The 25720-nt window shown below is 34.7% G+C and overlaps 1 protein-coding gene across 2 annotated transcripts in view; it reads right to left on the reverse strand.

Annotated features, from left to right (window-relative positions):
• The window catches only part of LOC145239823 (tetratricopeptide repeat protein 16-like), a 112403-nt gene that overhangs the window by 61194 nt on the left and 25489 nt on the right, over positions 1-25720 (reverse strand). For both annotated transcript variants that reach the window (XM_080103354.1, XM_080103355.1), the window contains exons 4-7: positions 18982-19317; positions 16011-16140; positions 5926-6137; positions 1057-1304 (exon numbers count right to left, since the gene is read on the reverse strand). In XM_080103354.1, the coding sequence (XP_079959480.1) occupies positions 1057-1304; positions 5926-6137; positions 16011-16140; positions 18982-19317 (926 nt within the window). The remainder of the gene's footprint in view (positions 1-1056; positions 1305-5925; positions 6138-16010; positions 16141-18981; positions 19318-25720) is intronic.

The raw sequence follows: 25720 nt of genomic DNA on the forward strand, positions 1-25720 counted from the left end.
CTGGAATGCAAGAAGAATTTATGAACAGATAATATCACAGTTTATGAAATTACAAATGAAATCAAAGTGGAACAAATAATGGAGGTGGTTGTGATCCAACGGGTCATGGTTAGTCTTGTATACTTTTAAATTTAAGTTGTAAATCATGAGAGAGAGAAAGACAGACAGACAGAAAGACAGACAGACAGACAGACAGACAGACAGACAGGCACAGAGACAGAAACAGAGAGAGAAAGAAATAATGTCATTACTAACCTGGGGCCTAACCACTGGATACAATGTTAAAGATCATACTCAATACCATGTTTACCTAGGTACCATGTTTCATTAACCTTCCCAACTATACATATAACAATTTGGACGATAGTTATGATTTTTTGCTCTTTTGGTCTTCCGGTCTCTGATATCCATTTGGCTGAGTAGTTAGAAGTGGTTCAGCAGACAGGAAAGACATTCTTAACATGGGGAAAGAAGGAGCTTTCACATTATCTGAGAAGTTTAGTTTAGTTGTTTTGTTTTATGGCATATCAAACCTTTTCAGGTTATTTAATGCTGAATCCATTAATTTGGGAAAAAAGTTTTTATACTTTAACTTCTTTACATTTTCAAATATTTATTTGCCATGTTTGGTTTAGTTGTTTTGTTTTACAGCATATCACTTCTTTTTAGGTTATTTAATATTGAATTCAGTAATTTGGGGAAAAAAGGGTTTAGGCTTCAAGTTCTTTATATCTTCAAATATTTATCAATGGTATTTAGTTTGGATGTTTTGTAGGAAGAAATTATTGTTTCTGTTTTTGGCTTGCAGAACATAACTGAGTTTTGCAAATGGAAATGACAAAAACAATAACATCAATGCTGGTGTATCTAAATCAGAAAGTATCTGAGAGGAAGATAATCATTAATTAGAAAGGACCATATCTTGCTTGTCACTGTCGTCCTGTCTGCAGAGTAGAAACTGGAAGTCAAAAAGAGGAGACAATCTTGATTTTAACCATGACTTAATGCGGTTTTAACGACTATGTGTCGTATGAAAATAAAATAATCCAAATTTACCTGCTCTATTCAGGTAAAGCCCTTTTTCGTTTTTCTCGCCGGCGATGGCTTTGTTGAGCAGCTGAATGGCGTCGTTGATAAATCCCTTGGAAAAACATTCTAACGAGAAATCGTTGAATGTAAGAAGCAATTGGTGCTGGGCCTCTTTCTGAATGCTTTCCCTCTGCGCGGCGCTACACTTCTTCAGGGAGAGTATGATGTCATCAATGGAACTATTGAAATCTTCAACGTGGCGATGCAGTATTCCTCTAAAGAAAAAACAAAGCAGGTTGAACGAGCATGAAAGTAAACAAAATAATTCTTAAATTAACTTGTAACCAGTGAAGCATACATGGTCCCTTGTGAGTGCACAGTGAACAAGGCATAAAAAAAAAAATGACTAAGTTCAACATTTGACCCCCCCCCCCCCATTTAGCCCCAAAAGTCCCCAGGGCACGTCAAATCCTGGTAAAATGAACAAATGGTGCAGTTTTAGGCCTTAACATATGTAAATTTGAGTTCTGCACAATACAAAAAAAGAAATGACTAAGTCCATCATTCCCCCCCTCCCATTAAGCCCCAAAAGTCCTCAAGGCCTTAACATATTTAAATTTGAGTTCAGTACCATGCAAAACTGCTAAATAGACATACACAGAAAATTTTGGACAAATATGGTGAAATAGTCACAAAAAAATGGAGTGTTTTTATTAGCCCTAAAAGAGCCCCTGGGGCACACCCAAGAGTTATCGCAAAGTATAAACAAACAAAATTATATAGAAATCAGTTAGTTACAATTTTTCAGAAAGTTTTATAAAAATCCAAGGCATTAATGTTTTTTAATAAGCACAAAAGTGTCAATTTTAGCCATTTTAATCTGAAAGGCGCCACTAGGAGGGGCAACCGGAGTTTTCCTGGAAAATCTGTTCTGTTACTTTTTTACTCATATCATGTTTAATGTTTGTGCATAATTTTAAAAAATTCCAAGGCGTAGTTATTAAGAACAGTGCGGACAGATGAATGGACGAACAGACAAAGGTGAATTTACAGGTCCACCCTCTTTTTGTCGGAGGACCAAAAAAAGATATTTTCTTGGAACATTTTGAAATTTTGCACAAAAATTAAACATGATATGAGTAAAAAAGTAACAGAACGGATTTTTCAGGAAAACTCGAGTTTGATTTTTACAAGAGGGGTTAACTAAATGCAAAAGGATTGCAATTCCAGTTTTGAGAACCTTTTAAACCACCAATTGCCATGAACAATAGCACCCTCAGCCTAACATTGAAAAGTAACTCGAATTAGAACAAATACATAGAAGACATTGCTTAGGCTGTTGTAAAGAAGGTGAGCTCCCTTTACCGTGCTAGAAAACTTCTCCCACCTGCCAATATTCTATATCTCTACAAAGCCACCATTATTTCATGCATGAAGTATTGCTGTCACATCTAGGAGATGACCAAACAAATCTTGGAAAATGGAGTATCAATTTTTCCTTTTCTTTTTTAAACTTGTATTTCTCTGCTAGCTGAAAGTAAGGATGGCACAGCGGCTTCTATAGACAATAGCTTAAAAAACATCTTTGGAGTAGTTATTCACAAAAAGTTTATGTAAATAATTCTCACAATCTCGACCAACTAAAGAAGAACATTACCAACGCTATCAGGAGAATCACCAGATAAGATCTCCAGGCAGTAATTACAAACATGTCAACCGGGAGCACTTCCAGCATCTTGTATAACATTATAAGTAATTTAAACAATAAAAGAATGTTCCTTCTCTCTATCTTTTCTGAACTATTTTTAAGTGGGTCAATATATATATATATATATATATATATATATATATATATATATATACATATACATACACACACACACACACACGAGTATGTATGGCACAATCACATTGACACACCAGTTCTTGCCAGATCACCGAAGTTAAGCAACATTGAACCTGACCAGTACCAGATGGGTGACCATTTGGGAAGGCTAGGCGTTGTATGTACCGTGCCAAGTCATAGAAATTTTCTAGGTTGTTATCTGAAGGCGCATTAATTCACTGGGACAGATGCACCTCCAGTCTTTGTTAAGACATGCATCTAAAAGAAGGAAAGTCTACTGTATACTTTGTCCTGTCACTGTCATCTACACCGACAAAGGTTAGCAGTAATACCAAAAAGAGTGGTTGGTTCTACACAAAGCCTTTACCACTATAAACAAATCAGCTGTGTGGATTTCCGAGCAACTTGGTTGTTGGAGCGAAAGCTCATGCATCATAATTGATGAGAGAGTCCGTCATACACAAGAGTACTGATTTCAAAAGTAAAAAAAAAAATGACATGGGTGCCATCAGCTAGGATTGAGACCAAAACATTCAGCGCTCCAACCGCGTTCTCTACTGTTTGAGCTATCACAACCGTGTTTTCTTTTTGTTTTTGTTTTTTAGATTTGTACTACATTCAGAAGTGATTTTGAAGCCTTTAAAACATTGACTTCAACAGTAATTTCTGACAAAGCTTGTATAGTTTATTTAGAACTTATGCAGGATACGGACCGTGCTATTTTTTAGATACGCTTTTCAAGTTAATTGTAATTGTTACTGTATCGTTTGTTTATTAAATTGTTTGGTGAAAGTAGAGAATAGCTTTTTTTTTAAAAAAAAGCACCCTTTCCACATGTTAAGAATGGGTTTCTAAATAATAACTTTAATAGGTACTTATGCACTTATTGTTCCTATTTACAATGCCTCCCCACGGGACAAAGTTAGACACCAAGGTCGTTTTTTAACGTGGAGAAAAGGTACAAAAATAAAAATTGTCTCAGTCGTGAAGGATTTCTCCTCCACTGAAAGAGAACGAGAAATGGAAGTGCCGCATCTGAAGAACAGATACTACACCTTGATCTTGGCCAAAAGGCCAACTTATGCACTTATTGTACCATGCTGAAATAATAATACTATTATTTAGAAAGCTATTCTATGGGGACAGGAGTGTGTTTTGTAACTATTCTGTACTTTCACCTAACAATTTAATAATAAAAGAAAAACGATATTGTAAAACTTGAATTTACTTTGAAAATACTATTTAAAAAATAGTGCGGTACAATAAGTGCATAAACACCCGTTATTATTTCAGTATGGTCCGTATTCTGCATAAGTACCGTTTATATGCCAATGTGAATTATATTAAAAGGCATATTGCATCTCTTTCCTTGTTTTACAGGTACTTTCATGAAATATGCTCTGATGAACTTGCTACATTGGTGCCTTCAACGAACTCGACAATCAGCAAAATTCAGCCTCTTCACTGTAGAGGTCCCCACATGTTGAAAGGCTTTTCAATGTAATAGCTTCTTTTTTTTTTTCAACTCCTAGTCTTTGGAATTCACTCCCTGCTCCATTTTCCTGACTGTACCCAACATGCAGAATTTAAATGTCATGTGAACAAACATCTCGCTGCTCAACTCCCCACTTAGGATGCCTCTATAGATACGACCCATAATTCACAATTAAGCCTTTAAGCCTCAATGGCAACGTAGCTTATTAACGTATCTTATTTAGAGACAAAGTAAAAAAAATGTTTGTTGTAATTTTGTTTTCTTGTGGTTAAAATCGTTACAATGCCATACGTATATACGCTGCATCCAAACTTATGATTCCAAGAGTCTTCTTCTTTGCAAACAACCTTTTTATCCAAACCAATACGAAATTATTTTCTTATGAGTAATGAAATTTCACATTACTTTATGAGACACGTCATCATATAATCAAGTGTACCATTTTGTTTTTACTTTTTTGCCCATAACTATATCTTATACACGACACAAACTCGTCCAGAAAATTTGAGATCCATTTCTCACTTTTATTACTTGTTATGGTGACAAAGCATTTGATCACACTGTCAGGTCGTTTTATTATCGTCTCAATCAAGGCCCAATGGTTTAAGTTGTAACGGAAACCTGGTCACCTTCAACCAGTGTTTCAAAATGTTGCTAAGAGCAGCAAAGCTTGGAAAACGTTGTGAGCTGATCTGCTGTAGAGTCACATCAGCATTGATGAACCTCATCTTCAGATTCACACGGAGAATGATTCCTACACAAACACAATCTTCACTGAAAAGCGTTCAAATTTATTATGAAAAGTTAAAAACAAAATCTGAAGTCAGAAATTAAGACAAAATGCGTGATGTCCACTTGATGCCATTATTAGCTGTGTTTTACACGTCTGATTGAGAAAGAAGTTAAAGTCTAATTTCTATTTTTGCAAGTAGTGAGCCAAACAAGAAGCTTTCCACTTCACAAAGGAAACATGGTAATACCACCACGGCGTTGTTTCAATCAGGACCCAGTGGTTTCAGTTGTGGCGGAAACCTGGTCGTCTCTAAACCGTTGTTAAGAGCAACATAGCTTAAAAAAACGTTGTGAGCTTAGACGATAGAAGAACAGCAGAATAACGAAATTACTTCTTGCATAATCACATCTGAAATGAAGGTTGAGGTCAAGAATTAAGTTAAGAGAAAGAAAAACCGAAGTCTTACCGCATGTGTGCGTCGGGCAGGGTCGGGCGAGAAAGAGAGAGTTCAAAGATGGCGCCCGTAGTTTTATGAATTGTGGTCTCGTAAAGTCTCGCGAAATCACACCGCACACATGCAAATGAGGGGAATTGTAGGCTGTATAAAGGCAGCTCAAGTCGAAAAGTGGGGGTATGAATCCGTGTCTTTGACGAATGTCAGTGCTAGTCACATTGATGGATTTTGAGCCACGCGTTTGTTAGCCCGTTGCTACAATTTTTTTCTCGAGTTGGGCAAAGAAGAACAGTTTACTTAACTGCGACAAGGCATTTTATCACAGTAACAATGGCTTATGTGAATAAATTTTAAGATTTTTTTCTTACCTTAGGAGGTATAATTTGGCATCTGTCGGATGAAGGCTGATGGCTAAATTGATTTTTTTGATGGCAGGATAGAATTGTTTTTGAATATTGAGATTTATGGCTTCATGTCTGATTTGGTCAGCTTTGTATATGACTTGTTCCAACATTGTTGCAGCCACAGGATGGTGGCCTTGGTTCAGAACAGTTTTGATGTCTTGGAATGAGGAGGAATACTAAAAGAGAAAGAATAACTCAGCATAATATAATGACCTGGAATGGCAAACTTACATCAAATCCGTTGCCAAGGTAGCTGGGAAAATGATTATTCTAGAAGGTATTTCACTCCTGACGCAATCCTCTACCTGCACAAGAGTCGAATATGTTCTAAGATGGAGTACTGTTGCCGCATCTAAGAAGGTGACATGCAGAGCACCTTTTCCTACTTTAACAAAGTACAAAACCGACTTCGAAATCTAGTGAGTTATGTTTTCTTTCTCTTCCCTACAGCCTCTTTCTCACAAAAGAGAGGTAGTTAGTCTTTCTCTACCCTGTCGTTAATTTCATAGTAGGTGCTCGACTGAGCTTTAGTCTAAGATATCTCCATATAAAACATTCACAGCAATAACTCGTCTATCTACAACCAATGTAGATAATTTTCATTTCTTCCTCTGTGTACCTAAAAGTAGGCAGAAATTCAATGATCAAAGTTTCTTTCCAAGAACTACCCACCTGTGGAACACAATACTACAGAGTTACTTCCCAGCTGACTACAACATGGTCATTTTTAATTCCAATGTAAACAAATTCTTTTTGAGCTGCCCTATTAAATAATCAAATTCTGCCCAATTTCAACCATCGTTATCAATCCCCAAGGTCTTGTCTCACCGTTCACCTGATAAACTCATTAACTTTTATCCTCGAGTTGCTTTTGGGTTTTGTTAAGTGGTTACCTTAGGAAAGTAAGTGCATAAAAAAAGAGATGCTGTATGCACACATACATGCATACACACATTGATGTTTATAATCTATGATATATCCCTGTGAGAATGTAATCAGTATAAATGAATCAGATGAAATTGGACTCAACACAGTAATTAAGTTATAAAAAGTTTATTGTATAAAGGTACAATGCAATAAGAGATTGACACTTGAATGTATCTTGAATGATGAAGTGTCAAAGTTTAGCTTACTCTTTCTCATTGGTTACGGCTTGCTAGCGTCTTTTATAAATCGAGTAATCCATTCTCGGAGGGGGGTGTCAGGATCTTCCACTATATCAGTCTACTAGCAAGATTTTCTGACATTTCTCTGGCCATTTATGGAATTTAATCTTATTTGTGAATAAGTAGCTCAAAGTGTAGTATCTGTTTCTGCTCCCAGGCACTCCATTTATCAATGCTCAGACATCGGCTTGTATTTAATACCCTGCTCTGGGACTGCATTAAATTACTGACCGGATTTATTTTTTTTTGGTTTGGTAATCAGGACACTTGTAACTTTCTTTTCAGCACAATTATGAACTACTTAACATGTGATCACTGTATTAGATTTTCGTCAATGTGAGATTGCAAAAGTTTTGTTCTCACTCATGAGCGATCAAAAAAACAAATACAATAGAACCCTGGAATAGGGTGGTCCTAGGATATGTTTCATTTCAGGTTACGATGTGGAATACGATGTTTTGCCGATCCCTGGTTACGATATTTACCCCGCCTTACGATGTTATTTATAATGTTATTTGATTATATACATGTGTATGATATACTGTACTGTATTTTGTTACTAATTTTTAATATGCACTGTATAAAATTTTGCTGAGGCTCCGCTATATATATATTACTATACTAGCAGGGAGTCCCGACGTTGCCCAGGATTAAATGAAGATCAACGAATTTTCCACACTTCCAATACATTTATTGTCATCGAAATCAGTGAAATCGCCCATTTTTTAATCAAATTGATTGATTGCCTGCTCTAGTCGGGGATTCAGCACATGCACTTGTGATGTTAAGCTGTATCAGAGCGTTAACTTTGGTCAAAATCAGACTGTTCCTTCTTCAATCAAGTTTTTTTTTTATTATCGATATTCGATACTTATCACAGGCATTTCGATACAAAATCTATCTAAGAACACACCCAGGCATATAAAATGCATTTGTATGAAATTTTAAAACAGTTGACCCAGCCATTTTGGATTCCATAGGGAATGAACTCACACACACACACACACACACACACACAAAGTGCATTTTATATATAATTAGACATAGCATTATTGCTATTAATATATATTACAAGATCTTATTATCATTATCTATATATTAATATTATAACTATTATTATATATTATTTTTATTAGGTATTACTAGTAGATATACTAGCAAATGCTCCTTCCAGTCGAATATTTTTTCTAGTCTGGGAGGATGGTACCATGATGAATGAACACATTTCCTACTGGCACCCAAAGGAGGAGGTAATGCCTAGGAGGATGGTATCAAATAAGTATATAGTTTATTTATAAAAAGGCTTTGCTTTCCTTTCACTTTATGACCCTTTTCATTACACATATTACAGGCGTTTGTCTTACAGTCCATGGGAAGATCAGCTCCTATACCTTTACATGGTTGGGTTAAGCCGGCTTCCTCATAAAGAAAGAAGTCCAAAGAGAATTACATTTTCACAAACCTTGAAATGTAACATCAGAACAGATACTGCGCTTTGTTCTTGGGCAAAAGTATCTTGGACAAAACTATCTTGGACAAAAGTATCAAATCTTGAAATTTTTCTCTATTGCATTTTGAGATGCCATCATGATGAAGTTTTTTAAATTTAATCAAAGTTACTGAAGCACAGCAGTGCTTGTAGTAGTCATAAACACAACATTTATTTGCTCTAGTGGAGAGCAGCCCTGCAAGGTGGTTTGGTTATATTAATACAAATCAGATTCTATAGCATATTAACTTCTACTGAACCTTTAGAGAATGGCGAGGTGCCTTAAAAAAGTTTCAAAACTAATTTTTTCTTGTACAAGCATCTAAATTTGTCGTAGATGCTTCAAAATTCAGTATGTTATTTCTATGCATCTTATGAGATGACTGACCAATTTTTATGATCTCAATTTCAAATGAACAGCTAAAGCAAGAATTGAAATACACCCTACTAAAGCCTAATTGTCATGGCTGGTGAATTTCAAAAGGGTAATCTGGACGTGAGGACACATTAAAAGAACGATAAGCAATAAAATTGTTTTAAACTTTGAAAAAATGCCACAGAATCGTATAGAATGCTTCAGACTGCTTTTGGATCATCTTGCATGAGTCGAGCATCAGTTTTTGAGTGACATAAGAGATTCAAGAAAGGCAAGGAGTCTGTGAAGGATGATAGAGGTGTGGGAGGAGTAAGGAAGTCAGAACACCAGAGTTGATTAACCAAATAAAGAATTTCATGGATAAGGACCGTTGTATGCCTATAGAGGCAATAAGTGCACAGTTTGATGTCATGTGGTAACTGTGCAAACAATTATTTGTGGCAAACTGAAGATGTGGAAAATTTGCGCAAATGCACAAATCCACGGCTTCATTGTTGTCACTGACTATTGAATCAAGATGAGCATCAAGACAGTTTCTCATCCTCTCTATAGTCCAGACCTTGTGACTTTTGGTTATTCCCTATAATCAAGGAAAACCTTAGGAGGCTGTCGTTAAGAGACAATTGAGGAGATGAAAGAGGCTGTGACAAGGGTCATTGAAACGCTCACGCAATAAGACTTCGATGAGGCCTTCCAGAAGTTGCTGGAATAGAACAACAACTGCATTACAACCGAAGGAGATTACTTCAAAGGGACCTAGAGTTTCATGTATATACTCCCAATAAAATTGTCCATGCAAAAAACGTTTGGAAACTTAATGAAGACACCTCATACTTCCAGATAGCAATAACCTATGGTAGCTTCCCGATACCAACAGAAAAAAATGTTCCTTCTTCTGCCTCTGTCCAGTGGAAGTCGAGCAAGGCTCTTCTTCCATTGGAAGAAAAACAGCTTAAAGAAAAGTAGTAGCTGAACTCAATTACTTTATTACTTCCTTCACTGTGACACTGTTTCAAGTTTTGGTAACTTACACCTAATGGTGTAGGTCACTCAAATATATAGAGCTTTTGTTTGCTTTCATTTGACGACCGTTTTGTTACAAATTATTATAGGTGTTTCTTTGACAGTTTATGCAAAGATAGGCTCCTATAATACCCCTCTCATATTATTTCAGTCTATACAACACTGTCATCCTATAGTATTTTAGACTATACTACACTACCTCACCCTAAAATATTTAAGACTGTACTAAACTACCGACCTTTATACTATTTCAGGCAATAGTATATTAGCTAACCCTATAAAATTTCAGACTATACTACATTTCCTCATCTATACTATTTCAGACTATACTACACTAGTTCCCCTATACTCTTGCAAACTATACTACACTACCTTCCCTGTATTATTTCAGACTATACTGCAATACTTTCCTTTATACTATTTCAGACTATAGTACATTATTCCCTATATTATTTTATACTAAATACCATAGTACAACAATCTTCAATAACAGAGTTTCGTCTTCATCCAAACAGATATATAATCTTCATTATTAAGAGATGCTTAAGTTTAAAGTAACAAAAAAGAAGGTAAATAATCTGCATTTTCAATTATATTTTTGCTTATTTTTTAATGTATTAAAGTGTTTGGCCAACTAAATCCAAAACTTGCAATTTATTCATTAAGATAACACTCCTTAAATAAAACAAGTTGAAATATTTTTGTAAAAATAGCCTTGAAGTTATTTAAATTCAGAATTCAATAATTTTCCTATGTTTAATGATTATTAATGCCAATCCCCATTGAATTGCATTGTTATAGTCTTCGAAATAAATGCACAAATAAATGTAGAAAAAATTTAAAAAAAAAAAAAAAGAAAAGAAAAAAAGAAGCAAACATTTTCCTTCTTTATTGTCCTCCTCAAAATAAATTTCAATTTCTTAAGAACCATTTTGACCGAAAATTCAGAATTAAATTTATAAAAGAGAAAAAAAACAGTGAACAATCCTGCTTTGTCAGCTTTTGTGAACTATGAGAACTTCAGCAGAAAATGTATTGCAAACAACATAACTCAAAGAGGGAAGGGAGAAGTTCTAATAGATGTCAATCAAGAGTTGAACAGAGTTTAGGTTTTCAAAGCTTTTATACAAGGGGAAACAGTTTTACGTGTCTCTTGTAAAAAACAAGCTGTATATTAAACAAAAGTTACATTTCAAAATAGGGAGGGATCAAAAGCAAAGTTTGATTCCAAAGAAGTCAAGTAATATCACGCACTTGTAAAATGGAATAAACAAAGTATCTAACACTTAATAACAACTGCGATAGTAAGAATGTAGAAAAGGAGAAGAGAGTTGGTGTTGGGTTAGTACTCCCGGAAAACGCTGGATGCCCCGATGAATCAAGGAAACAAATAAAAGGTAGGATGTGGTATGCTACAAATGAAATGTTCCTATTTACTTGCCTCCCCATGAGGGCAGAGTTGGACGCAAGGTCGGTTTTTATTGTGGAGAAAATCTAGCTCCCTCAAAATGAGGCACTCATGATAACAAAAATAAAAATTGTCTCAGTCATGAGGAATTTCTTCTCCACTGACCGAGGACAGAAAAGATGAAATGTAACATCAGACCAGATACTACACTGTGATTTTGGCTTGAAGGCCAAGAAACGAAAGATTTTTAAATCACGTCATGTATTCAGGGCACAGAATAGAGTTTCTAATCAGTTTGAGATGGGAAACAGACACACAAGGTGTGCATAAAAATATAGAAATCTAAGTGAATATTGCCTTAAGACTCTGTCCTTTGAGTTGTAAGCCATTTTAGTTTTAGAAGCAAAGAGAAGAGAATTGTTGGTAATATCAGGCAGTATCAATCCAAAGAAGCTTTTGAATTGTAAAAGCTTGCAGACGAACATGAACAAATGAGTTTCTCGTTGAATAGCGAATTCATAAAAGTCTTGAATTGCAGTATGATACAAGTTAAACAAGTTTATAATCGCAATATAATATTTACCGCTTCAAATATTGAAGCCAGATAAAAATGTAAAACAATAAAATGTTTACATGTTTTTTTTTTTTAATAATATAAGATTGAGATGTTAGCTTAAATAAACAAATAGAATTATAGTTACCTAAACACTGACTGACCGGGTTATGTGACGTCAGAGAATCGAACAAAAAAAGAACGATCATATATTAACAGAACACACGACAGGGGATTTAGTTAGTCAGTTGGGGAGTTAAACAGTTGCAGAGAGAGTTGTCTGTCAGTTATGGAAGCATTCGACTGACTGATTAGAGTGATGTAGAAATACCAGAGAGATGTAGTCAACTCTGAGGGATTCCAACAAAAAATAAATAAATGATAATATTTATTTACTTCATGTATGGCGTTTTCCTCCGAAAGCAAAGCTTTTATTTTGTAGATCCTTCAGAGTCAAGATGAACCAGTGGAAGAACGTATGTGTCCTTTTGTCTGATGTTATTTGTCCTGGTAAAAGAATCGTCCCTTCTTACATTATTCCTATTTACTTGCCTCCCCACGAGGGCAGAGTTACACACAAGATCGGTTTTTAATGTAGGGAAAATCCAGCTCTCTATAAAAGTGCACTCTGGATAGGAACAAAAATAAAAATTGTCTCAGTCATGAAGGACCTCTCCTCCACCGACTGAGGACAGAAAAACTGAAGTGCAGTATCAGAACAGATACCACACTGTGATCATGGCCTGAAAGCCAAATTGTCACATTATTGAACTGTTTGTTGAATATCTACACGAGCCACATTATGCATACATCTTTATATATACATACGTCTCCATAGCAGTATATAACACGAACGCTAAACATACATACATATTATATATATATGTGTGCATTAGATATATACAGCATGCTATATACACACGATATGCATTAGATGACACAGTCCATTATGAACGCCCATGTATGTGTTCTACCTACATTTGAGAGACACAATAATATACCTATTATATAGGTTGCTATATAACATTAGTAGTGGAATGAGTTCATGTGTATGAATGGAAATGAAAAGTTAGGCAGTCTTGTGGGAAAAGAAAATGTTCATGTATGTATGTTGAAGTTAGAGTCTGGCAAATGCTATGATAGATTTTTTTGTTGCCTCGTTTTAGGTCTAAGTGGGTTCTGTTACACACCAGGAGAGAAGTTTGGCGATTGGTCCAAACTCTGTGAAGTGTGTTGTCTGTAAACAGAGCTGGAGATATTGTCTCAGATTGGGCAAGCTCGAAGGGAAGTTGACTGCTAGCACTAATCAGCACTGAGCCTATAAGCAAAACATATTCAAAGTGTCAAGACACTAGGTGTCACTGCTGATGCTACACACTCATGTTCTTTATCATCGCACCAATCAAGGACAAGATAATGGAATAGTGGCTCAGATAATTCAAATATGTGCTGAGGGTCAACAACTACCTAGTTACGAAACTTGCTTTTAAATTTTATCAGTATTCAACAACTTACAGAGCGAAATGGTATGGTAGAAACCGCTGGATGCATCATGATTAAAGTTTGTGGTGCAAGACACATTTAGTTTACTTCCTAAAACTGTCATGGCATATCATCTACTTCTTCTAAGGATGATAACTCTCTCGTCTTTGGTCTAAAGGGAAATAACTCTTATTTTTTTTAGATTGCACCTAACAAATTCATTGTGGTTGTTTTTTTTATACCGACAATGACAACAATGATGATGACGGTGATGATGATGATGATGATGATTCATTTTAGTCAGTTTTTATTCAACCCTGTTAACAAAGTGGTGTTATGCATTTTTAAATTTGAAGCCACAGTGAACTGCCCGAAAGAAATGTCGGTGATGAGATGGGTAGACACCCTGTACAAAGATCTCTGTAAAACTATCATTAACCTAAACGAAACCTGTGATTGTGCCCAGTGGAGACAAATATCCATTATTGCAGGCTCTGTTGTTTCTTAAAACTAATGTAAAAAAAAAAAAAAAAAAAAAAAATGATAATCCAAATTTGCAAGGAATTGAAAGATGAAAGTGCCAATCGACCGTACAACTAACAAAGTAGATCCAAGAGTTCACAAACAACCATATACCAGGGTTCTTTCAAAGTTTTAAAGTGCTTAGAGAAGCATCTTACCATCGACTGAGGAAATCGGATGGACACCACTCTATTGACAGAGTCAAACTAGCTTTCCTGGAAAAATCACCATGTGAAACAGAACCCATCTGAAACCCCCTCCCAGAATCATAACCTGTCCCAACAACTACACAATCGCAACCAGCATAACCAAATTCAGAGTCAATACCAGAAGCACCCACCACTCCAACCAGGCAGGCTTGTCTAGGGAGGAAAGTTACCTTCCTGAAAAAATACATAACATACGTCTATTTCTAATTGATAACAATCAATTTCTTAGTATTAAAAAAACAAAACATAGGCAGAGTAAAAAAAAAAGAAAAAGCAAGACAGATTACAACTAAATAGACTACCGGGCAACGCCGGATAGGGACAGTTGATTTAATATATTTACATGCTCAGTGCATGTTTTGTTTCTTTATTTAATATTCGTTTTCTTTGTAAAAATTATCAAAATTAGTGTAATAAAAACAGGATGAGAGATTCCGTCTAGTAATCTTTTATTCAATTAAGAATCTTTCTACTCATCTACTTGACAAGCGGAAACGTACAGCTTTTATAGTTTGGATTTTAAAAAAAAATGTTTTCATTACATTTTCAGCCCAAACAAGGCACATCGCCACTTTGATGTAGGGGGCTACTATCAGGGACATAAGCTACAGGGATACTAGGTGGGGAGTTGTGCAGCAAGATGTCGGTTCACGTTATACTTGAACTTCTGCATGGCAGTACAGTTGGGGAAGCAGGAACCCGGAAGGGAATTCCAGAGTCTAGTGGTTCTGGGGAAGAAACTACTGGAGTAGAAGGCTCTCTTACATCTAGGAATCTCAACTGTGAAGGGGTGGGATTTTGCTGCTTGTCCAGTTTGTCGAGGGTATTTACGTCGAGGGGGTACCAGTGCTTGCAGTTCGTCGGAGCATTCACCGTTAAAGTACTTGTAGAACAGGCAAAAGGATGCTACATTTCGTCGATGGGACAGAGACTGAAGCTTAGATGACAGTTCAGGTTGGCGACTCTCTTTTGAACCTTGTCTAGGAGTGAAAGACTAGTAGCAGATGTACCAGCCCAAATATGACAACAATACTCCATACATGGGCGAATGATGGCCTTATAGAGGTACAGGATACTTTCGGGCGTTAGTAGTTTTCCTGTCGTGTCTGTTATAGAGCGTGGTGTCATCAGCATATATACCCATCTCACAGACAATTTTGTCAGGGAGGTCATTTATGAATATTAGGAATAATAGAGGTCCAAGGATAGACCCCTGAGGCACTCCCACATTTATATCATATTGTTTAGATGTACGGCCATCAAAAAGGAAATAATCCATATTCACAACAATTAGACTCTTAGTAAAAAATGATATATAATGTTTTTTCATCACCCCTAAACACTATGCAAATCTAATAATAATATTCCATACAGCAGCTATTTATAAAGACCATACTTTTATAGTTATCGATGACCGAAGTAACATAAAATCTGTATCCAACTACAAAATTATTTTCAAAGGGAGGTAACTCTGTAGTCGTCCATATGGAATTACTTTTTATTTTGATTGGAATAAAAAATACTTTGAAAAAAAAATTGACATAACTTTAAAAAAGAAAAGCAAAACAAATACAGATAAATAAACAACTAGACAACTCTGGGAAAGGACAACTGGTTTAATACAGTGTAACCCTGATATATGATACCCAATTCTAAGAAAACCGGATATAAGAGCGATTTTCTCTGGTCCCAAATTAGAGCCTGTGTTAATGTACAGTGTGACCCGGATGTAAGAAAGCTTAAGGGACTGGAGAAGAAGTCTCTTATATCCGGGCTACATTGCATTTACATGATCGTTGCATGTTTTTTTTTTTTACTTACTTCACCTGTGATATGATAAAGACGAGCTCTCATCAGCATCAAGTCCATGTTGTTTGGATGATGGCTTAAAAGTTTGTTCAACACCAACCAGGCTTTGTCAAAACATCCCAAACTAATGAAGCAACTGCAACTGTCAAAGAAAAAACAACAATGGAGCTTCTTTACTATAAGTCATAACTGAAAATCGCATTTCAAGTAAAAACACTTTAATGTACCTACATAACGTCATAGAAAATGGAATCAAAGTGGACTTTGTAACTGGGGTTGAATCACTCGACCAGCAGTAATTATCAATTCCTGCACTGATGATTGCAAAAGCATGAAACAATAGTATTTGTTAGTATAAAAATAATTATATATATATATATATATATATATATATATATATATATAATTATTAAATAATAATTATTCTTTTATACCTAGAGGCACTAGTGTTTTATGTTTACGCAATCATCAGTGTAGGATAACAATTCCTGTCGGTCGGAAGATTGATTCAAACCCAGCCACAAAGCCACATTCCATTTGCTAAACTTCTACCTCCAGGCCACCAAACAATTGCCGCAAGAATAAACGCTAGTTGACTGTCTCTTAATTTATATTTCCCAGACAGTGTCCATCCTTAAATACCCTTGAAGGGGCTTGATAATTATAATTAATTATTGTTTTTATACTTACAGACACTAGTGTTTCATGTTTACATAATCATCTGTGTAGGATGACAATTCCTGCTGGTTGGTAGATTCGAACCCAGCCATGAATTCAAAAAGTTAAGTTTACTAATTGAGTAATTCTTTCGGTCGTGCATTTGGCTATGTATAATTTTTGATTGAAAAACTTTTTTCCCAAGAAAAACCTTCTATATCACCTCATGAAAAACCATATTACAGCTTGGATTTACTTTTCCAACTACCCGGATTTACAATTTGATTTTTAACATACCCGAATTTACAACTTGAAGTGTTTTCCACAAATTCTTAATCGCTTCATCATGATTTCTGGATTTATCTGGACTCCATCTGTATATCTTTTCACCTATGTATTTTTGCATTCTCAGGAACTTTGTTTTATTATGTTTTATGCAAATATGGTTCGTTTCATATGTTGCCGTTTCAATTTGTGCACTAAACAGCAAAATCATAATTTAATTACAAGTAATATTTTCCTAATATTTTTCTTCTGAAGAGAAGAAAGCATTTCGGAAATTCTCTGGAACAAGGAATTTTCTACATGTTCACTGTGTTTCCTTGTTAAATATATATTTTTTGTAATCTTGATTTACAGAGTTCTAATATGTATACCTTGACTTGTATATGGTTTACGTGTACGAACGACTCCCCCTATATTCATCTTTTTTTTTTTTCCGATTTTTTGAGTGGAGTATTATCGAATGGATACTAATCTACAAAATTATCAAAAAAAAAAAAAAAAAAAAAATGAAAAAAAATCTATTTAAATATTTGTACGAGGTGCTCAGTTTCTAATGCAGTGTTCTAATAAATCGATCACCCATTTTAGAACCACTCGATTTTTTAGGCCAAATTTCGCGAATTTCACCTTTTTAAAGCTTTTGGCCTTTTTTGAATTTTGCTTGAAATTTTCCCTTTTCCGATTATTTTATATACAGATTTATGGCTATTTTTAGCATGTATAAAACGGACTTTAAACTGATGATGATGATGATCATCATCATCGCAGTAATACTTAATTATTAAAGCGATTTTAATCTAAATTTAAATCTAATTTAGTTCTGCAAATAATGAATACAGTTGATGAAAGGAGGTGTTTGTCAGGCATGCATATAGAGTATAATCATATCGACACATTGGTTCTCCTTAGATCACTGATGTTAAGCAACATTAAGCCTGGTCAGTACCAAATGGGTGACCATTTGGGACGGACCAGGCACTACATGTAGGAGGAGGTCGACACCTCAATGCAAGTCTTGCAAAAACCTAATGTCGTTCATCTCCCCTGACTGGAATATACACGTGACTGGGGACTTTTTGTGAATTTAATCTTTCCTTGATACTTCCTCCTGCAGAGGAAGCCTATTCAACTCGTCTGGAATGGCTGGCTATCTAGCATGTGTACACAATATGATGATGCATGGAAGTGAAACCTGACCAGTGAGGGTTGAGGACATGCGTTGCATGGAAAGAAAAGAGATGAGAATGATACACTGGATATGTAATGTGAATTTTAAAGGCAGGCTTAGATCTGATGACCTTAGAGTCTAACAGAACATGGACACGCATATGGCAGCAGTCAACAAACACCAAGCCATGTGTGAGGTGACGTCATGGCAAGGAAGGAGGAAAAAAAGAAAACCGTGGACCCTCGAAATTAAAGACTAACAGAGATAAATATGTGACACGTGCATTGAAAGTGACGGGAAAAGACAGTGTCCTAAACATGGCAGGACAAAGACAGAGTACCACGTGTTCGATACGGCAGAATGTTGTTAAGCATACTGGATTTCGAGAAGACTTTTGAACATGAGACAAGCCGTTATTCTGGAAAGTACCTGTAAATAAATGTCTGTTATTTCAGTGAAATAAAAAAGTGAGTGTAATTCTTTCCTTGTCTTTGTTTCCTTGCGACTGTCTGCATACAGCGTGTGGGTCCTGAGTGTTGACATGTAACACAAAGGAAGGACTTTGTTACAAGAGGAAAATTAAATCTAAACAGTATAGGAAGATATGTACAGAACAGAAGATTTGCCAGCATATAAAATGAATGTTTAACCGATGATGATGCTGATGATTATCACTATTACTATTATTATTAGGATGATGATGATGATGATGAAAGCTAGATGTTTATATACTGACAATAATATTCAATTATTAAAGCTGTAAGAAACCCAGTTTAAGCACACAAATAATGTAAAAAAATATGGTTTATCACAAGTTATATAATTGCAGTAATATCTGATCGAACTAAATCAACAGCCGTCCGGCCCACTTACCATTTGGCTTTGTAGACAATCTGGTCGGGTACCAGGGTTGCGGCTTTTATGAAGGAATCCAGTGCATCTCGGTACATTTTCATGTCAAGCGAGACTTGTCCATGGAAGCAATAGAGTTTCGCAAGACGAAATTTGAATACGAAACATGATTTGAAAAAATGGAAAGCCCTCCTGTAATCGTAAATGGCTGATTTCAAATCCCCAAGACGAAGGAAGACTTCTGCTCGGTCTGCGATCCAAAAGGGGTCATTTGGATTGAGGGCGACAATTTTGTTGTGCTTTCGAAGACTTCCCACGTAATTATCTTGCTTTTCATCATGTTTAGCTTTCGCAATTCTGGACACATACAAAAAAAAAAAAAAAAAAAAATATCAATAAACTCCTTTGTCTTGGAAAAAGAATGAAAAATGACGTTACAAATTAGATTATTTTAATATGTTTTTGATTTATATATATAATTATTTACTATAATAATTATTAAATATCTACAAACACTAGTGTTTCATCCTTTCTGGAATCATAAGTTCAGGGTTTCACGATTAACATCGGTCGATAGATTCGAACTCGGCAACAAAGCCATCTCTGACTCCATTAGCAAGGACCAAATCCATTCTGCCACTTGTTAACTTTTAACACGAGAAATACTGTTGAAATTTAAATATTTATTTTTAAATGTTTTTAACCTCTGTTAGAGTGATCTAATCATTATATGATGATCTGCGCATAAGAGCTAAATTGACTAACTTTATTTCAACTGAAAGTGTTCAATGATAAGAAACGAGTTTCTTAAAGGGGTTCACATAATTATTTACGATAATAATTATTAAATACCTACAGACACTATATATATATATATATATATATATATATATATATATATATATATATATATACACACACACACACATACGAGCAAACAGTTAATAAAATATGTTAAAAAACACTTTGAAATGAGTTAAAAACATATTTAATTTGAAAAGGAAACACTAGATAAGTGGATAGTCCTTAATCCGCGGAGTTTCGAAGAAATACTTTCCTTCTCATCAGAGGGTAGGAATTAGCAAAATTACTTTATAAATGTTAATTCTTTAATATTTATAATATACTTTAATTTTACCATCTTGGATCATTTTGGTAAATTTAATTGTAATTTATATATATATATATATCACGTAGAAAAATGCGAGCATGAAAAGTAATATGGTTAAGATTAAGCTAAGAAACGTAAAAGGACTAGTTGTTAAAACGAGAAAAGATAAAGACAAGATATTCTAATTAATATATAATAAATTTATGACTTAAAATATTGCAGCATTAAGAATTTAAAAGAATCAATTGATATTATTTATAAATTCTTCATGCTGCAATATTTTTAATTATAAATTTATTATATTTTTTACTAGAATCTTGTCCTTTTCTTTTCCAGTTTTAACAACTACTCCTTTTACTTTTCTGAGCTTAATCTTAACCATATTAATTTTCATACTCGTATTTTCTATGTAATCTATGATTTTTCCAAGCTTTGCTTTGAAATAATATTATCTTTTTTTGTGTTCAATATCGTACGCATTGTCAACAATCCATAAATAACTTATTACCAACTTCTTAAATTGACTAAATAAAAAAATTAAATAAAAGACGTAATTGAAAACAGAAAGAATAGACAAAAAAAAAAGAAAAGAAAAAAGAAAAGAGGGAAACAGAATTAACGGGCGACCTTGTAAGCAAAATATTACCAGCCCAAGCACGGAAAAGAGCAAGACTTTTGTTAACTCTATCTATATAACCCAAATAAGATGGTATGCGAACGACATTCTCGCTATGATTTATGAAGGTGCGGACGACGGAAAAGTTGCCTTGGTAACCAACAGCCAATCAGAAGAAACCGTCTCTCACTTTCCTTGCTAATTCTGAGGCCTTTTGAACACCAGTAACTTTATCATAACTTTTGTTTTAATAAACTAAAATTGAAATTTTTTATTTCAAAATATAGCTGAGAAGGTGACCTATGAACTGTAAAAATTGTTTGAAATTTGGTCGCAAAATGAGTGAGTGGTGAAGCTTTAAAGCAGTTCTAAATGAGTAAAATTGACACTTAACCATTTATTCAAACAGTAGTTTTGGAATGATTATATATATATATATATATATATATATATATATATATTCTTATTATTATTGTTTTATATATCTACATAAAATTCTATGTATCTGTTTTCAGTATTTACTTTGAGAATGCTTGATACGTGCTGACTAACAAACCCAGTACGATGGGAATATATCAAAACACAAAGCCACATTGATGATTCCATGCAATAGCTTGACGAATACTCACGAGGATGAAACGCGAAAACTTCTCTCTCTCTCTCTCCATATATATATATATATGTCAGGTCATGTCATATGCTACTGGTACCATGTAACCCAGTACTACCTGCCTCATGGGCGGGTACGGGCGACTAAACTAGTTCCCCCACCAGACTTGTTTGGTGAGGAGGGTGGCTAGTCTCCCTGAAGGATTAAAAACAAGACCTTCCGAAGGACGAATGGACCCTTTTTCAGGGTCAACGGCCAACTAGCACCATGTGTATTTGTGTGTATGTCTGTGTGTGTTGGGGTGGAGAGGGCTCCCGTAAGCCGTGGTGAAGGCAACCTTTCTAGAAGAAGCAAATCTCTGATTTAAAAAACCATAAAGTGAGAAACCAGTACCCGCATTAAGCTGGTCTGCAGTTTAACTTGTTGCTGGCTATCTTGCTCTTGCTTGTTGCTGGATCTCAACATTTTGAACCGAGAGACTTAGCTGTCGTACAAAGCTAAGACTCTATAACATCATCCGTGTATAGATACTCCCTCAGGCATTTGTCTATAAAAATGGTCATGTTGCGATGAAAAAGTTGTGACGCGTGAAGGCTTGAAATGCTGGACACATGTAATAATTGATCTCAATGACCGTCTTCAGTGTCATGCCTGCTTGAGCGTGTGAATTCACCAGTAGGACTAAAAAAAAAAAAAAAAGAAGTAATTTTTGGGCTCATGGACTTTAAGTGTGGAAGGGAGTGACACTCGTCTGACAAGACGTTGCAATCATCATCATATATATATAACCAGCAGGGAGACCCGACGTTGTTCAGGATTGAATAAGGATCAGCAAACGTTCCACCCTCCGATACTTTCATTGTCATCGAAATTGGTGAAATCGTCTATTTTTTTTAAATAAAATTGATTGATTACTAGCTTTAGTTAGGCCTCCCCCACCCCGCAGTGTACGGGAGGAAGCTTCACATGTCTCTCCGCAGTGACTTAGTTCACAATACATTGTAGTCTACATTGCACTGTAGAGAATCTACTGTTGATTTTATAAAATTATCTGTAAATAATGGCTTCTCTTAAAATTTAAAATACAAAAGTCAAGTATTATGGTTCAATGGTTCTCTAAACAAAAACATTCATCTCGAACGTGCCTCTGTCTTATCAAAGAACCAACTGTTGATTTTATGAAATTATTTTTACTTTTTTTAATGACTTGAAAATTAAAGTTAAACATACAAAAGTCAAGTATCATGGTTCGATTGTGCTCTAAAAAGAAACACTAATTTCGAACGCGCCTCTGTCTTATAAAAGAATCTACAGTTGATTTTATAGGCTGAATCTTTCCGCTTGTGTAAGTGATGAAACTTCTCAAATGCACTTGTGATGTTAGGTTGTATAAAAGTGTTAACGCTGGTCAAAATCGAACTTCCTTTTTTAATCGGATTTTTTACATTATTGATTTTCGATATTTATCAGTCGCATTTTGATACCAAATCTACACAAGAACACTCCCAGACACATCAACTACCTTCGTGTGAAATTTAAAAAAAAATTGGCCAAACTGTTTCTGAGTCCATAGGGAACTCTCTTTCTCACACACACAAAGTTCCTTTTATATAATAGTAGAGATAGATAGTTGTGTATTACAAACATTATACTTGTGAGTGTAGCCAGATAAAATAAATAATTTGTTTGCCTCTCGTTAAGCATTTTCTTAGTACTTGTGCAAAACAAGGACCGCATTATCATTGGCATATTCTGGCCAGTTTACGTAAACCGCGAGAATGTGCCAAAAAAGCTTAACCAATAAAATCACAGCAGACAAATATTGATAAAAATATTACAGAAAATTCAATAAATTCGTTATAACTGATTAAAGTCGACACCATTTCAATTAATTTGTGAAAATTGATCTTAAACAAATTTTTTTCCTACCAAAACAATATTTATTCATGAAATTTACTATATGATGAGTGTTTTTTTTTTTGTTTTTGCTGTTTTTTTTTAAAATTCATTTGAATTTTTTCCCCTTTTAATTTTCATAAAGTCTTTCAGTATTTTCCATTAATGTTGTATTGTATTGTCAGGAGTATATATAAACGAATGTATATTATTTATATATTTGTGTCTAAATTCATGTATCGTTTAGCGGTATAAAATGTTCTAATGAAATGTGTGTATACAAAGTGTATATACATTTGTATATACGTGTCACAGTCATTTATATGACGTGTGTATATACTTGTGTTCGTCTATGACCGTCTAGCGTTGTGATCGTTCAATCTAGATTTCCTTGTGTGTGTATGTACATTTAATTACAGTTTATGCTGTGACAATAAGCTACATAAATACATATACAATACAAAAAACGAATAACACTTATTTGTGGGTTTCAACATCTGGCCAAATCGGGAACATTATATATATATATATATATATATATATATATATATATATATATATATATTATATATACATATATAAAACCACCATTCTTGGTCTCATTTGACGGAAAGCTGCAATGGAAACTCTTTCCAAGATAATGAGAGAGCCTTGGGTTTTATTTTCAACAACATTTTATTCCATAGTGTTTTTTCTCCCTTTTGGAAAATTGCAACTCTGATTCTGACTATAGCTATTTCTGACTCCCCTCGACCTGGAGCATTCTTTCTGAGGACCGTCTCTGTCCCTGTCTCGACTCTGACTGATTGTCTCACTCTGTCTATCTCCTAACCCTCTTGTATATATGTAACTATTCCTTTATGCTTACGTCACTCGACCACACAAAGACCTTGCACGTGACCCTCAGTCACGTTTTCTGGTCAAATTTATTGTTTTTATCCCTAGGTTTGAAAAATCACTCTGCTTATGTCCACCATATTCTTTCCGTGTTATTGTTTTTAAGTTAACCTAAATATTTGACAAAACATTCCTTTGTTTCAATAACATTTTTTCTGTATACCTTTTTCTACATAACAATCTCAGAACAATAACAATGTTCATTATCTAACATTTTACTTTTTAATAATAATAGTCAATGTTCTAAATCAACTATCAGCAAGGCCACTTGATGTTGCCCTGGCATAATCTAACATTCATTTTTGTATTTTCTTCGTAACAACATGTTTTTCATTGAAACTACCATAAAATGACTGTTTTCGATTATAATTATATGCTCTTCCCTTAAGTTGTATATGTTACCTAGCATTTTAAATATAGGAAATCGTTTATGGTAAAAAAAGAAAAAAGAAAAAGAAAGAACAAAACACGGAGCCTTCCGGTGGTTTGCATAACTTGCTCGTAATATGCCGACGATAACGTGATCCATATTCTACATGGGTAACTTTTTTTTTTATCATAACTAACTTTTTACATTTTAAACAGATGAGACCATCCTTCAACATGTGTTTAAAAATGCTCATTTTTATTTACGAATTTCTATTCAAGGGACAGGCCACTTTTATTGAGTTCACAATGCTTTGTTTAATTCAGACCAGTCCACCAACGAAGAACGTTTTGAATTAATTATTATTTGATCTTAGCAAAAGCCGTTCAAGGTTATGTGAATGTCTGCATATGAATGTGTGTGGGGGGGAGTACTTATGAATAAGTACTCCCCCCCACACACACATTCATATGCAGACATTCGAATCGAATCGAATGTTTATACACATTTATGAAAGTATAAATATATTAGCAGGAAAACACAGCGTTGCTCGGGATTAAATGAGGATCACTGCTATGTACTTTTTCATTATGCACATAGCATGATATTACTTTCTTTTTTTTTACTACCCCCTCTTCCCGCGTCCCATTTCATCCCCTCATATAGTCAGAAGAAGTTGAAATGTTGGAAAACATCGTCTGCCCTGGAAAATTTTATATATACTATATAAATTTCATCAAAGTAGGATATATTCAAAGTTTTACAGGAGATTCAGTCCCCCATAGCTCTCTTAGATTAGGAGGACAGTTAGAAATTCGTGGCCACTTCCATTGTCTTTTCTAGAAAATTTTATGCATATAATCTCAAATTCATAAAAGTAGGATATATTTGAAGTTTTGAAGTTAAGGAAGTTATGGCCCCATAGCTCCTTTAGTGGCTCACCTAGAGATTTGGAAACACTTCCATTGTCTTCCGGAAAATTTTGATATATTTGATATAAATTTCATCAAAATAGGATATATACAAAGATGTAAAGGAGGTTCGTCCCTTATGGTCCCCTTAAATTAGGGGAGCATTTAGAGTCTTAGGACCACTTCCACTGTCTTCCCAAAAAGAAATTTTATGCATATAATTTAAAATTCATAAAAGTATGATATATTTGAAATTATAAGGGAGTTATACCCTCATAACTTTCTCAGTAGTCTACCTAGAAACACTTTTATTATCCTCTTCGGTAAATTTTGCAAAAGAATACACTTTTAG

This window comes from Euprymna scolopes, chromosome 19 (assembly GCF_053919585.1).
Source record: "Euprymna scolopes isolate OS-2025 chromosome 19, ASM5391958v1, whole genome shotgun sequence".
NCBI lineage: Eukaryota > Metazoa > Mollusca > Cephalopoda > Sepiida > Sepiolidae > Euprymna > Euprymna scolopes.